General features: G+C 38.1%; 1 protein-coding gene across 1 annotated transcript in view; it reads right to left on the minus strand.

The window, feature by feature from the left end:
* Window positions 1-4,344: 4,344 nt before the first annotated feature.
* Window positions 4,345-16,598, minus strand: part of LOC131150895 (GTP-binding protein At2g22870) — a 38,222-nt gene continuing 25,968 nt past the window's right edge. The window contains exons 2-4 of the mRNA XM_058101959.1: window positions 6,812-6,881; window positions 5,616-5,778; window positions 4,345-5,086 (exon numbers count right to left, since the gene is read on the minus strand). Of these exons, the coding sequence (XP_057957942.1) occupies window positions 4,868-5,086; window positions 5,616-5,778; window positions 6,812-6,881 (452 nt within the window). The 3' untranslated portion in view covers window positions 4,345-4,867. The remainder of the gene's footprint in view (window positions 5,087-5,615; window positions 5,779-6,811; window positions 6,882-16,598) is intronic.

The following is a 16,598-nucleotide window of genomic DNA, read 5'->3' on the forward strand; positions in this document are numbered from 1 at the left end:
TCCCAACATTTTATTTTCAGTCAACATTCTTAGTCAATTTATGCACCAACCTAGACGACCACATTATGATGTTGTTGTACGTGTTCTTTGATACATTAAGACCTCTCCAGGACAGGGCTTATTTTTTCCTATTGACAATACTCTTCAAGTCTCCGCCTATTCTAATTCGAATTGGGCTAGTTGTTCCTTCACTCGCCACTCTACCATTGGGTTTTTCATTCAGTTGGGCACTAGTTCGATTTCCTCGCACACTAAGAAACAAACTACAGTGTCTCGCTCCTCCGCCGAAGTTGAGTACCAGGCTCTTGCTTCCACTACTTGGGAACTTACATGGTTCAAAACTCTTTTAAATGATCTTGGAGTACCGCATTCCCAACCTATGCTCTTATATTGTGACAACCAAGCGGCTCTTCACATTACCCAGAATCCAGTTTTCCATGAACGTACAAAACATATAGAAATCGATTGTCATATAGTTTGTGAAAAGTTACGGGCTGACTTCTTCTTCACTAAGCATATTCCTTCCCACAGTCAGCTTGCCGATATCTTCACCAAAGCTTTGGGTCGTGAACATTTTCAAGACTTATCTCGCAAGTTGGACATTACGGATCTTCATGCTCCAACTTGAGGGGGAGTATTAGAGAAATATACACTTTCCATCTTAGAAAAATACACTTTTCCATTTCTCAATTCTCTCATGTATATATATACCCCTGTAATATTCAAGAATCAATAGAGAAAATTATTTTTTTCCAATTTTAACAAGAATAGACTCAAATGATAATGCAATAAGTATTGCCTATGAGTAGTTCACAAATATAATAGGTGATATGTTTTAAGGCACATGATTCAAACAAAGTAGATAATATACTAATCAAATGGAACAATTATAAATAATTAACTATTTCCATATTTCACCATGAGAATTTCTATTTCCATGTTGTTTTATGTTTCTTTTTTTATGAATAATAGAAGTATATAACTACACGGAACAAGCAGAGTTGTCAAAAAATAAAATTTCAAACAGAGCACAAAAGTCATCTAAGCAAAAATCACAAATGTTCGATTATTGGCCTATATATATTTCCTTTCACATTGTAAAGGATGCACTCTATGTTATTCAAATCCCTTTGGGATATGAAATTATGACTTTCTCCAATATTTTTTTTTTTAATTTAAACTTCAAAGTGGTAGTGACCAAAAATCCTCTTTTCTCTATAAATGCATAAAATTACTATTTTATCCAAAATTATGAAATTAAGATCACATGGCTATGCCTCCTTGCCAAATCTCGTTCTTCAATTTGTAGAGTTTTTGTTTGCTTGACTCAAATTAGGGTTTGTTAAGGGAAGCTCCGACCTCCTCAGCTTCGTTCTAGAATCGTGCAAGCATCTATCACTTGTCCCTTTTTCTATTATCTATCTTTAGCAATGTATTGTCACCTCATAACACCCAATACAAGGAATATAATAATTTTTAAATACCACCCAATAAATACAATCAACGAAACTAGAACCTAGGAGCTCCAATTAACTAGCTCTAATATCATATTAAATTATCACTTCACCTAAAATCTTATGTTGCTAGGTTGGGGTCAACAATGTATAATAATCTTTAAAAATAACTTTTGTATTCAACTAATTGGTGAAATTAAGTGTTGTCCAAAAGTCTCGCTACAAATTACATTCTTGGACTAATTCGCACACCCAAAAGTGATTGAAATGAAAAATTAAAAATGTTTAAACTTGGATGCTCTGACCTAAAGAAGAGATCTAATGTATGTTAGACAAAAATTGGCATCATATTTGATTTGTAAAATGAAACAGGAGTGAGAGGGCATGAAAAAGAATGGAAATTTGAACAAATGCTAAATCTGATTCAGCTCCATCCTATGTACCAAGTGCATAGTGAATAGAATTAAACATAATAGAATACAACTCATTACTTTAGCTTTCATGTTCTTTATTCATTCCTATCTCATTTCATTTTGAAGATCAAACCTATATTAGTTCCTATTATTCTACACTTGGCTAAAAAAAAAAAAAAAAACTAGTCCTCTTATGCTACAAGAATGAATGGAGTATGGAACACACGTGCCAAATACTTAGAGAGACAATGCATGCTCAAATGACATTCAAAAATTCATCAGCAAACTAATAGAAAGAGGATATCCTTAGAAATCATTCTACCACCATAATTGCAACAAAACACAAGAGCCCTTGTCTCCTTATTTGTTCAACCACTGTTTGGAAGCCTTTTCTTGTCTTCTTGAGATAAAAAATATCTTAACTATTCTCCAAAACTCATCAAGATTAAGGATTAATCCCTATGACATCTGCATGCCAGTTAATCTAAATTTTCCTGGACCTTAATGTTGCATTTGAGAGTGTAATTTTTGGACCTTAAATTTAAATTTAAATTAGATAAATTTTAATACAATTTTGTATTATATTTTATTCAAATCTATTATAAATTTAAATACAAACACAATCCAAACATCTGGTAAGGGAACTTATGGCTAGTGGGATTGGTAGTCATAAAATTTGCAATATTGAAAGTTGCTTGGGCACTTGTGTTAATTTTGGGGAAAGTGATAAGTGGTTGCTTTTCAAAACCATTACAATAAATTCAAAAGTATAACTGAAACTTGGCAGCCCGAGCCCGCCTTTTACCATAAGTTGGAGTCTCTGGGGGCTAACCTACCGGTATATGAGATGACCAATCGGAATGTTCTTAACTCAATAGGTAAATTTTTTAGTATTCATTTGAGGGATTTTTGGTGGGGATTGAAAGAGTGGAGACAAGATAAACCTCATTGCTCTTCATGGGATGCCTTATGTTTTCCTAGCACTCTTCATGGTATGTCTCTTAGTAAAGCCTTGTTGCTTAAACAAGTTTGGCGGATACTTCACAAACCTCAAATCGCTTTGGGCCAAAATCTGTAAGGCATTTTTTTTTTTGGAACTCTTCAATTTGGAAAGTAAAATGTCCAAATTCAACATCTTTGTATTGGAAGAACATAGTTATGCTATGTTTGAAGAGATTTTAGATTTAAAAATGTTTTGAATTTGAATAAAATATAGCATAAAATTGTATTGAAATTTGTTCAAATTCAAGGTTCCAAATCCAAATATAAGGCTCCAAATCCATGCTCCTAAACCCTATAATATAAGGGCATTTCGCTTATGGAAAAGTTTTGTATTCGTTCATAAGTGATGGCAATTTTTCACCATGGGAGGAACCTTGATTCCTAACTTTCCTACTTCTTTGCTGATTAATCCATTACTAGTGTCAAGATTAAGGTTAGGACCTTTGAAATAATAGCACTCTGCAGTGGGATAAATGTTTCTTATCTTTCTTCTTCCCGAATGAGATTTGCAGACATCCGGATAAATTGTCAGTTCCAAGTTCCTATTCTCATATAAAATGCATATGGACACCTACTAAAAATGGCGTATCCTCAGTTGAATTATCTTATCATCTTTTATTTACGTTTAGGGAAAAAAAAAAAAAAAAAAAACAAAAACAAAAACAAAAAACCCACCTCTTGCCTAGCATTTTAGTAACGATCTAGCTCATGTTTTTAAAAAAGAAATGGTTATGTAGGCTACCAAAGGTAGAGGGCGAAACCAAATTTTAATTTATTTTTATTCTGGAAACTATTAATGGATCTTATCCCTACAAGAGTGAATCTTAGAAAGCATCATTTCATTTCACAAGAGTGTCTTTCTGTTTGGCCCCTCTCTAATCTGGAAAATGAGGATACTTCCGATATTTTTTATCTGATATTTTGAAGGATAATTCTTTTGATATCATCATTCGCTGTGATGCTGGTTTTAAACCTAATTCTTCTGCTGCTGCAGGTATGGCTTTTAGGGAGAATGTTAATGAGTTCTGGTTTATCAAAGGATCTAAATTTTTCACTTCATCAGTCTTACCAGCTAGAGTCTTGCTCTTAGAGAAGATTTCCTTACAGCCAAAGAGAAGCAATGATTTTCCATTTTGATTTTAACTGATGGTAAAGGAGTCATTAATGACATACAAGGAGGATGTTGTTCAAGCTGGGATACTATCTCTGTTTTTTATGATATTTTGACCCTTTGTAAATGTTTTATTGTGTTTTTTGGGTCATCTGGGTAGAGATTATCTCAGGCTTTACTATTGAGCTAAATCAGCCTTGACTGGTTCGAATGATTTTATCAAATTTCCTCCATATCAGGCTAGGCTTGTTTCAATGTAAAGAAAACTTCCACTGCATCCGTGAGTAGTGTTCCGTATATGTATTCAGTAATGAATATTACTCTCTCAATTCAAAAAAATAATTGCAACAAAACAAAACACAACTTAAACTAATAGTAACTTGCCTTTAACTCGCATATGTTTGTGCAAAATTGCAGAGAAAATGGCATCTCCATCTTTCACAAAACCAAGCTTTATATTACAGGAGACCCAGCATTGCTGCTTTGAACATCAAGACAATTCCACAAGAAGCATCATATTTTACCCCTGCTGAGGGAACTACAAAACAATTAAGGCAAGAACTTAAGTGTTCTAATGTGCTCCGCTTGCCCCAACTCCCTTGAGCACATCTTTTATATATACCTTCACATCAGGTTGGTCCAGTTGACGCAAGATATGATCGGTTACAAGACAGCAACCACTTTGAATATAAAGCACTTCCTAGCAAAATGAATTATCAACCCTGATTTTACAATAACAACCAAACCTTAAGTCCCACTTCCTGACCTTACATTTCCTAAATTAAACTTCAATGATTCCAAAAAAATTCAAAATTATGAGCAATTCCCAAATATGTCAACACAAAATAAAGCAAAAAATTATAAATCGACTATATCATTGAACTTTGCTAGTGTTCAAGCCAGTAGTTCCGTAGCTGAGCCATGTGCAGCAATATCTCATCTCGACCCTGATTAGTAACACTGCTGGTCATAATCCAAGGTGGCGCTGTTTGGAAGAAATCACGAATCAACTCCTGGAAATCTTGAACATTCTCTTCAGGCCTTTTACCTCCTTTCCTCTTCTTTTTCCGCTTATCACATTTAGTGAAGACTAATGTCATGGGTATCTGAAATAAAACAACATAGACTCTGCAAATATTATCCTTCAACCCACCACAATTAAGATCGCTGGCATGGTTCAAGAAGACAAAATTAAACCAATTCATTTCACATGGAGATGCTCTTGGAAAAATATATTTTGGCTTTTAGATAAAATTTGGTCAGGTCAGTTGGGAGACAAATCAGTGCAGACACAGAGGCCTACATGTTTTCAGTCATTTTGAGATTTTTATTAAAAATAATGCTCACCGAGAAGTCGTAGTGAATATATCCTTCCAGGGATTCAGGCTTGAACTAGACAAGACAAGCCAGAGTTTCCACCTCCCAAACATCCCACTAAAAAAGTGGGGGGAAATGTAAAAATAATTGTGCGGGAGAGAGAGAGAGAGAGGAAGGAGAGGAAGAAGAAGAAGAAGATTTTTTGAGACACTAGACGGAGGATGATAGCAAGATATCCAATCCATGCTACTTGACATCTAATGCAGTCATTATAGTTTATCCTGCTTCCTTTTTCGGGAAAAACATAAACAGAAGTACCTGATTCTGACCCAGCCAACTAGCATACTCAAGATCAATTTCTTTTGCAGGGATGCTGGCATCTATAAGAAGGAACACTGAAACCAAAGTTGAACGGTTTTGGAAATAGCCTTTAGTGAATTTATCCCAATCTGTACGAAGTTCTTGTGGAGCAGATGCATACCTGTTCAATTTACATGCAAATATGGCACTCATCACATGGCTCAACTGATTCAGAAATATAAGCTTAACTTGCAAGGTTTCTTGAATAAATTTAAATGACTTAGACTCAAAGTGACATAATTCTAAACAGTAAGCAAAATAGGCAGACGGAAGGGGATGGCTGGGGAAGTGAGAGGGGCGAGAAAAGGAGTGGTATATTATCAGCTTCAATATTTTCTGCTGAATGCTTCCCCCAAATCATCCAAGCTAAGTCTTTGGTTTAAACTCAATAACATTTCAAGCCAGTTCTGTTCGCAGCATACAATGCAACTGAAAGGACACAATTGCCGACACTGAACAAATAGATACTGCAGATGGCACAAGATAATGCGCAACAAGAACGCCAGAGTAAAAATTCCTCTTTTCACTTCTGTAAGTGCAGACTTCTATTAGGGGGAAAAGTTAACATATGGCCAGGAAGTAATTCAGATACAGAAAAAGTTAGTTGATTAAAATACTGGCAGCAAGAAGAGTAAGAAGTAAGAACTGATAGCAGGCATCTAACCAATACAATATATATATATAGATTAAAAAATAGTGCATTAAATAAAATAACCTAAAATTTAAAATCTCATTTTTGTAAGTCTTACAAAGGAAAAGTTCTTGATATATGGAAATACAGGAGCCTAACTTGGTGGATTCAAGTCCTAATGCAGTCACTGTAAATGTGCTTGAGTGATCCAGATGACAAAAGGAAAATTTATGAAGTACTTTACATTCAGAACATTTCAAAATTCTCAAGGCATTGAATTTTTAAGGATTTAGATTATCTTTCCATGAAATTTTCAAAACAAGTAAACCAAGGGCTCAAACAAATACTACCATAGCACTCTATACTTAGTATACCATGAACTTCAATGTGTTCAGCACAAGCTCCAACAGCTGATGAATACAAGTTTTTAACAGCATTTTACCTAATTCAAATTTTCTACAAAAACTAGAACGATAGTGCATGATAATTGATATGGATATTAATTATCAGGTCTTAGCCATACCCATATCCCGGCAAATCCACAAGGTACCAACTGTCATTGATCCGAAAATGGTTGATCAATTGTGTCTTTCCTAAAGACAAACAAATAAACAAGTTAAATAAAATAAAAGGAAAAAAAGCTGACCAATTGAACAAAATAGAATCATCAAAGATCATTGTTGTTGTGAAAGCACTACGAAGTAAATGAAAATCTTAATAGAATCCTCAGTAAAAAGTTCACTTGATTCAAAAGATCGAAAAATAAGGAAACTGTGTCGTCTATAGGTCTACTAGGCAAGGAAATGTGCAACGGGGTATAAAATATCATCACAGCTTGAAAGCCAATCTAATATCTTGCACCTTTTGCATCTGAAATTCCAGCATGCATGCACATGCGTTTGTGTGCATATATGTATGAAAGAAGATTTATTAAGAGAGTGAAGAAAATAATAGAGGAATGACAAGGCATGCTCCAAATAAGCAAAAGGGGAGGACTTGAATCCTCACAAAAAGTAAAAATTAAATCAGCAGTCATTAGTCATGATGCAAATCATTCAAAGAAAACCCCCAACACACCAAAAAGAAAAGCTCAAGGTGATGTTAAAACACAACTTTTTCCTGAAGTAAATCAGGAGTAAAATTATCCACCCCACCCCCCTCCCCTGCCTGATGCTCTCATTTATTTCATTCCATAACACCCAAATGATGGTGAACCAAGCAAAAGTCACAAATTTTCCTTTTTCTTTAGTCCTCCCAAAACCAAAAAAATCTATCATCATAAAACCTTCCACATTAGCTAGACAAATCCAAACCTCCCCAAAAATACCTAACTGACTACTCCAAAACAAGCTAGCAACTTCAAAGTGAACAAAGACATGAGCATTCTTTTCTTACACATACTTCCACAATTCTAGATAACGCACACATCTAGGATAAATGCCTCGTATCTCACCTGCAGCAAATCATTTGTATTAGTTCTGTCAATCCTTCCAAACTCATGCAGATCCTTGCTGGGTTCACCATAATTCTCCAGGAGCATCAGATCCCTTGCCATCTGAAGCTCTTCCATTTCTTGTTCTGCCTAAAACAACTCCCCACTTTTCAGAGCTGGGAGTGCTTTTATGCCAAGTCCCACAAAGAATTCTGTCAAACATAGAATCTTCCATCAATGATTGGAAGGGCAAGTACCCTTTTGCACTCTGTAAGGAGAGTGGCCATTGAGGGCCAAGTGGAAGGAACCCACAAAGGATGTGAAGCTCAATATGCACTAGTCCAAGGCCTAGAAGTGGGAACATATATGTACATCATCCATGCATGATTATTGATGATTGTTTTGCCCATCCATGTTCTCTCAATTTTTAGTTTCTGTATACATCATGCAAAGGCTTGGGAAGGCATTATTCCCAGCACATAGGCCAAGCCTTCCCCAACTAAACCAACTAAAAGGCCTCAGGCTCCTTTTTGCTCAATTTACAAATGTTGTCAATAACCCCCACATCGCCCCATCTACGATTCTTGTGTCGATTGGTGCTAGAGATCCCACCTCATTCAAGAAACGTTGCCATCTTCCCTGACAAGGCATCCTTGGAATCCTACTCCTCAGAGAGCCTCTATGACTACATCCAGGTAATGGGACTACATCTCCCTAAATTTCATCTCTAGTCTTTTTATATAAGAATCTCTAATAGTTGTATTTTTCTTTCACTTGGTCTGGTCGAGAACACTATTTGGGTTTGCAACTTCTTGCCTCCAAATAGCAAGCTGATAACAGCTCAAACAAGCCTTCTTCCGCCTAACCTCCTCTTACAATGTGTGAGAAAGCACTTACCCTTCGAATCAAGGATGGAAGAAACTATGCCTGGCATGAATTTTTGGTGAGGCTTGACACAAGTACCATCTGCCTCAGAAAGTAGGGCATTGTTTCAAGAAGAACAAGAAACAAAAGAGCTTCAGATCACAATGGATCTGACACTCATATAGATGTCCAAGTATTGTGTGAATGGCCGAATGGTTTGGCCTTGAGTTCTGTATATTGTATATAGACTTTACAAGAATGTATACATGGAAAGCAAATAAGTTCCAGCATGATTCTAGCCCTATAAATGTAAACTATAATCTGTCAAAAATATATGCTAACTGTACAGAATAATGAATGGAGAAAAAAGGAAATAATTGTGGGCTGAAATAAGGAAACAAGTGTGGACAGCAATGCTTTTGCTGTTTTCTGTTTCATTGACAGCCCCCCTCAAATTGATGCAAGTTGATTAACAAGCATCAATTTGCTACTTAGGAAGCAATGTTGATGACGAGTGGGAGACTTGGGAGCCTTGGTGAAGGTATCATCAATTTGTAATTTAGTGGAAATATATGGAAGAGTGATAACACGAGCTTCAAATGTTTCACGGATAGAGTGACAATCGACTTCAATATGCTTCGTGCGCTCATGATAGACAGGATTGGCCATGATCTGGATAGCACTCGCATTATCAGCATGTATAGGTGTAGGATCGATCTCAGAAAAATCTAGCTCAACAAGCAAACCTTGAAGCCAAATAATTTCAGAACAAGCAAGAGACATCGTCCGGTATTCAGATTCCGTCAATGATTTAGAAACTCTATCTTGCTTCTTACTCTTCCAAGAGATCAATGCATCACCTACGAACACACACCAACCAGTGATGAAGCGACGTGTATCCGCAAAACCAGCCCAATCAGCATCGCTATAAGCAGCAAGGCGAGTAGAATTGCCTGCAGGGAAGAATAAACCATAGGCAGAAGTGCCCTAAACATAGCGTATGATCCTACAGACAGCATCCAAATGAAGATGACAAGGCGTCTAAAGAAACAGGCTGACTTACTGTATAGCAAAAGAAATGTCCAGTCCAGTCTAGTAATGGTGAGATAGACAAGGCTACCCACCAACCTCTAGTATAAACTGGAATCAGCTAGTAAGTCACCCTCCTCGTTGCGAAGCTTGACATTTAATCCCATGAGAGTATCAACAATAGTACCATCCTGCAGGCCAGCTGTAGCCACCAAGTCACTAACATACTTGTGTTGATTGAGTGAAATAACAGAGGGACTATGATGCACCTCAAGACCAAGAAAATATGTGAGAGACCTAAGATCTTTCATATGAAAGGACTCTGAGAGATGAGCCTTGAGCTTGAGCAAGTAAAGCAAAATCGGAACCAATGATCACAATATCATCAACATAAACCAAAAGAACAACAATACTCATGTCTGATTTCTGAAGAAACAATGAAGTGTCATACTTGCTCTACTTGAATGAAAATTGTAATAAAGTGGTGCAAAATTTATCAAACCAGGCCCTTGGAGCTTGTTTGAGACCATAAAGAGAGTAACGAAGCTTACACACATGTGAAGTCGGAGAGGGAAACAAGCCCGGGGGTGGCTTCATATAAATACACTCTTTAAGATCCCCGTGAAGAAAAGCATTCTTGACATGCATTTGATGTAGTCACCAATCACTAGAAGCAGCAATAGCCAACATTGTATGAACAGTAGTCATCTTAGCCACAGGAGCAAAGGTCTCTCCATAATTGACACCATATTCCTAATTATTCTCAAGTGCAACAAGGCGAGCTTTGTAACGATCCAAACTTCCATCAGATCGAACCTTGACAAAGTAAACCCATTTTGCAACCCAGAGGAACAATGGTGGGAGGACAAGGCTCAATGTCCCAAGTGTGATTGGCCTCTAGAGCGGCAATGTCTTCCTACATAGTTTGTCACTGACAATCATGCTTGGCGGCGTGTGAGTAGGATGTGGGAATATCTAACTTGGACAATGCAGCAGCAAGGGCTGAAACAAAATTGCCAGAACTAGAAGAGGAAAACCCATACCTATCCGAGGGTACAGACACTCGAGGAGAGTGACGTACCAAAGGCTCTGGAGGTGCTGCAACTGACTGAATTTGGAGCATGGTAGGATCAAGATATAGGATGACCCGCCAGAAGAGACTGTGGGCAGGAGCGTCGCATATACACAACACTTGGTTTAAAACGAGAATTGAGTTGATGAGGATCCGAGAACTGCTCCTCAAAGGAGGGGAGAATCACAGTAGAAAAGGAGGGCACGGAGGACACAGGAAAGAAATGTTGATTTTCAAAGAAAATAACATTCCTAGAAATGTGTGTAAGATGTAATGTAGGATCATAGCAAACAAATCCCTTTTGGCACACATTATATACCAAGAATGCACATCGAACAAATTGAGCAGAGAATTTATGTCGCCCATGAGGAGGTAAATGAACAAAACATACACAACCAAAGGTACGGAGGTTATTGTAACTACTTTTCTTAGCAAATAAGCAAAAATAGGGAGTCTCCATGAGTAGGACTTGAGAAGGTAAACGATTAATCAAGTAAGTAGCAGTTTTCAGAGCCTCAACTCAAAACATAGATGGAACAGAGGATTCCAACAAGAGAGTACGTACCACATCTAGGAGATGACGTTTTTTGCGTTCAGCTACTCCATTCTGTTGGGAAATAGCGGGACATGAATGTTGATGAATATTACCTTTAGAAGCCAAAAATGCCTGAAACTCAGTAGACAAATATTCACCACCAGAATCTGTGCATAATGTCTTAATAGAAGCAGAAAATTGATTGTCAACATAAGCTAGAAACAGAGTGAAAGTATGAAAAACCTCAAATTTAGAGCGAAGAAAATAGACCTAAGTAAATTTTCTATGATCATCAATGAAAGTCACATAGTATTTAAATTTTTCATGTGAACTAATCGGCCCAAACATCACTATGGATAAAATCAAAGCACTGAGAAACTCTACTAGCATGCAAAGGGAAGGGAAGAGTTCTGCTTTTACCAAGTTTGCAAGAAGCACACTCAAAAGATAAAGAAGAACGTTCTTTATTACCAAGTAAACCAGAGTTCAATACATGAGATAAGATCTAAATATTGGGATGGCCTAAACGACGATGCGACATCATACTAAGATTTGAAACATTATTACAAGCAAAATACTTAATAGAAGAAACTGGAGAAAGTGCTGGAACAGGCAAAAGTAGTGGAAACAAGCGCTCTACTTTAGGTCCCTTCGCGATCGGCTCCCACATTACCTAGTCCTACACAACACAACCATCACCAGAAAAATTAGCAACACAATTGTTATTAACTAATTGACCAACATAAATAAGATTTGTGGAAAGTTGAGGAGCAAGAAACACATCAGTGAACTTAGAAGATGCATCTCCGACAACAGCTATTGGCAAAGAACTGCCATTGGTAGTCTAAATAGCAGAATGACCAACGTAGGGTTGAACAAGACACAAAGTAGTGGGATTATTCGTCATGTGATTAGAGGCACTAGAGTCCACATACCAAAGTTTAGTAGAATTGTTACCTTGGAGCCCCATTGCTGATAATGCCGAAATTAGCGTCTGTTGCACCATTTCGGGTGTGTAGTAATTCACAGCAGAAGGTGCAGGAACAGAGGAGTCACCTAAAGAAGAGCCAGGGGCCGCAAAAGTCACTGTGGGGGGTACAATAACAGAAGTCTGAAATGCTAGGGCCTAACGATTCTGCGGGCGGATATGACAGTCTTTGATAATGTGACCCTTCTTCTTACAATAAGAGCAGTATTTCTCGGCACAATTAGCAGCGATATGCCCAAATTCTTACAGAAAAAACACTACAAGGTGCTAGAATGCGCAGGCGGTCCTCATTGTTGAGCAACATAAGCCACAGGGACAGACCCTGAACTACCATGAGATTGTGCTAGAGTAACTTGAGTACTAAGCCGTTGTTCTTCACGAAGTAACTCACCAAAACAAACATCAAGCGAAGGAATAAAAAAGCGATTCAACAGAGAAGATCGAACAGATTCATACTCGGGGCGAAGTTTCATAAGAAACTGATCACAACAACTAGTCTCGTGAAGACACTAAATAATGGAAAGAGAGGCAACAAGAACATCCGCGGTAACCAGATCAGAATATTCGTTTCAAAAAGTCAGAAACACCGAATAATAATCGTTGATGGAGTTATTGTCATATTGAAACATGGCAACCGCATGCTCTAACTGAAAATGGCAGGCACCGTTATCTTGATGATATACTGTTTTTAAGTAAGTCCACGTGGATTGAGCGGTGCAATAAGGCCACAAGTTGGGGATAATATGTGGCTCAACCAAGCCAAAAAGCCAAGACATAATCCGAGCATCAAGCATAGCCCATGAAGGACAAGCTGCTAAATCCTTGAATTTATCAGGATTTGGTGCACAATCTGTGCCATCAATAAGACCCCAAAGATATTTTCCCTCAAGGAAAAGTTCAAATTGAAAAGCTCGCATAGAATAATTGTTGCCCGTAAACTTGGCACACTCAAGTGCGGAGTCCACGCTAAATGAAGGAGAAAATCGAGAAGCCCAAAAAAACAAACTGCGCCGAAAGAAAAATACAACCAAAAAATTGAGAAGCCCAAAAATAAATCAACGCAGGTACAAAGAAAACCAAGATCAACCTGCCTGCACTAAAAAATAAATCGTGAACCAAGAAACCTGCTGTTCTGAGAATCACAAGGACAGAGAAGCACCAGAAACAGCAACAAAAAGCTGTTTCGAACGACCTGCCTGCACTAAAAATAAATTGCAAACCAAGAAACATGTTGTGCCAAGAATCACAAGGACAGAGAAGCACCGGAACAACAATAGAAAGCTGTTCCGAACTTCCAACAGCCACTCAGTCACAGAAATACCGAAAAACAAAGAACCAAAAAATTCCAGAAGAGAATAGATCCACGATAGCCACAGAAACAAGAGACACATCTGAAACCGAGAAGACAAAAAAAATTTGGCAGAAAAAAAAAAATTAGTAGTTGACTGGCTTTGATACCATGTCAAAGTACCATTTAAATGGCTGAATGGTTTGGCCTTGAGTTCTGTATATTATATATAGACTTTACAAGAATGCTATACATGGAAAGCAAATAAGTTCCAGCATGATTCTAGCCCTATACATGTAAACTATAATTTGTCAAACCCTATACATGCAAACTATAATCTGTCCAAAATATATGCTAACTGTACAAAATAATGAATGGAGAAATAAGGAAATAATTGTGGACTGAAATAAGTAAAGAAGTGTGGACAGCAAGGCTTTTGCTGTTTGCTGTCCTGTTGACAGTAGAATCACAACGAACCAGCAAGGGTCTGCCATGAGTTTGGAGGGAACAACAGAGAAGGGGAGGTCTCATGTTGAAGACCTCAACAAAGAAGGGAGAAGTAAGAAACCCAAACCGATCCAAAGAACATCCTTGTAGATGCAGATCTCCCCAGGATTAGATGAATAAGCCCTCTCATGAGGTTTAGGGAGCCTAGGGAGAAGCAAAAGCTAAAGGAGTTGTAGAAGGTCTAAGTGATTGAAGGAGGTCCTTGAAGGTTAGAGAACTTAGCTTTGGCAAAGGACCCACAAACTCTTCCAAAGAGAGTTCCTTTGTGTCAACAAAAGCCACAAACTCACTAACAGGAGACGAGTGGCCTCTAAGACATTTCAAGTGAATTCTTGACCTAAGAAGAATACCTTCTCCATGTAAGGGATGATGATGATCAAGAAGTTGGATGAGGAGGGGGACGATTTGCCCATGGAAAAGTGTTTGACAAAAAAAAATGGCACTCGCCAAATAAGCAAAACTAAAAGGAGGAATGCAACTGATAGGAAACAAAGAAAAACGAACTAGAGGCATACATGAGAAACTAAGAAGCCTAAAACCTTAAATAAGAGAAAATGAAGGTAAAACACAAACTTGAATGAGTGTCACTAGTGCAGCAAGGAAAAGGAAAAACGAAGGAAAAAAGAGATGCAAAGAAAGCAACAAGGAAAGAAAATGCCGCATGAATGAATTTGGGTAAGAAAAGATGTAAGCCTAACACAAACACACCAAAGAGGACACATGGGCGACCCAACACATTTGAGGAATCCCAAACTACCCATGTGCAAGGACATGCTTAAGAACTAAAGCATTGCAAAGAACACACGCTTATGCATGTGCCTAAGAAACCAAAACATTGGAAAGGACAATTGTACAAACCTGAAATTCCCACCAAAAGCCATTGTTAAAATTATGACACATGGCACTCACCTAACAAAAAGTTGGTTGAAAAGGAGTTGAGAAACACAAAAAAAGGCGCACCCTAGAGAACACAAGCACTAGGAACTAGAATGACCAAGCACCGCTAAGCCCAAATCAGATAATGAGATGAAGGGCATGGGAATCCAAACTCCATTAACTTGGTGGGATAAAGAAACCTAAACCTAAACCTAGACGAATTACCAGGCTATGATACGAGAGCAACTAACAATGGGGAATAATATGAGGTACACAAGTACTATGCAAAGAAAGTTGGAGAATCCACTAAGATAACTCCCCTTGAATTGTCCTATAATAAGGATTGGGGGTTAGAACTTCCAAGCAATTGCCAAGAGAATAAGAAAGGGGAATAAAGAAGGGAAGGATGATCAATTGCAACCCCCTATATTCTATAGAAGATTCCCTAAAACTCTCATTAACTTAACCATCAAAATATTTTCCCTAATGAACTTATCGAAGAACTATTGCACCTCATCCTATGGCAAGCACCATAGACAAGGACAGGTGTACGACTTTTGATACAACTCTTCTCCCTATAGCATTGATGAGTCCTTATTTTAGACCGCATTTACCCTTGTTTATCCTTATTTTATTATGTATTTACCCACTATTATCATCGTTTGGAGCTATGCAAGGTTTGTTGATCTTTTTAGGAAAAATAGGTTAAAATCGAGGAGTTAGGCGTACGAGAAGCTAAAGGAGAAGTTGCGGACACGCAAAGCTCAAATCAGATGCTCAGCCAAACTCCTGAAGCTCCAAATCATCAAAGGAAAAGAAGAGGTTTTGCTCGACCAAGTGGTGCGACCAGCAACACCAGGGGCGACCTAGTCTTCCACTGCATACTCCGAAGTTCAGATTGAGATCGAAATGCTGCAAGGGTCGACCAAGTGGTCGACCATGTGACTCTCAGGGGCGACTAAGGCGAGATACTTAAGTCTCCTCAGCCTAGAAATATCTAGAGCATAGACCAAGCGGTTGACCAAGAGACTTTGAGGGGCGACCATGTCGAGTTCCTGAGAATACCTGAAGATCGAGATCCTACAAGTCTCGACCATCAACTCGACCAGCAAGACCTTGAAGTGCGACTTAGTCGAAGACACTGAAGATTCAAATTCCTGATTTCTCACAAGTGTAGACTAGGGCACACACAAGGGGAATATGGGAGCGAATTGGTCAACGACGATGATCTTCTATGCGAGATATGTTGCAGACTTTCCTAAACTGTGAAACAAACCTTGTAAACCCTAGAGCCTATAAGTATTTGCTACAAACATGAGCTCTGGTTTCCTCTTTGGCCTCTTTTAGGTTTAGTGAAAGGCCTAGAACACCATTGAGAGTCATCACTCTATTGCAGGTACAGTCGTTTGTGAGAGACGACTCGAATAACAAGGAGTGATTTTTATTTGCTTCATAGATTAGATGATCATTCAATTGTACTGACAGTCGTTAGTGACAGACGATTCGAATACAGGGCAGGGATCATGGACATCTCCTTTGGCCATAGGCAACTACGGCTGAACATATTTCATACTTCCCAACAGCCACTTAAAGTTGTCCAAGCTGTGAATGAAGACTTGATGGACAAAATTGTTGGGGAAGAGGATCTCTCACTTCCATGGAGGGACCCTTTGGATAATGCACTTCAGCTTGAGAAACCCTCCATTGCTGAATAGGGGG

This window comes from Malania oleifera, chromosome 3, assembly GCF_029873635.1.
Source record: "Malania oleifera isolate guangnan ecotype guangnan chromosome 3, ASM2987363v1, whole genome shotgun sequence".
Taxonomy (NCBI): domain Eukaryota; kingdom Viridiplantae; phylum Streptophyta; class Magnoliopsida; order Santalales; family Ximeniaceae; genus Malania; species Malania oleifera.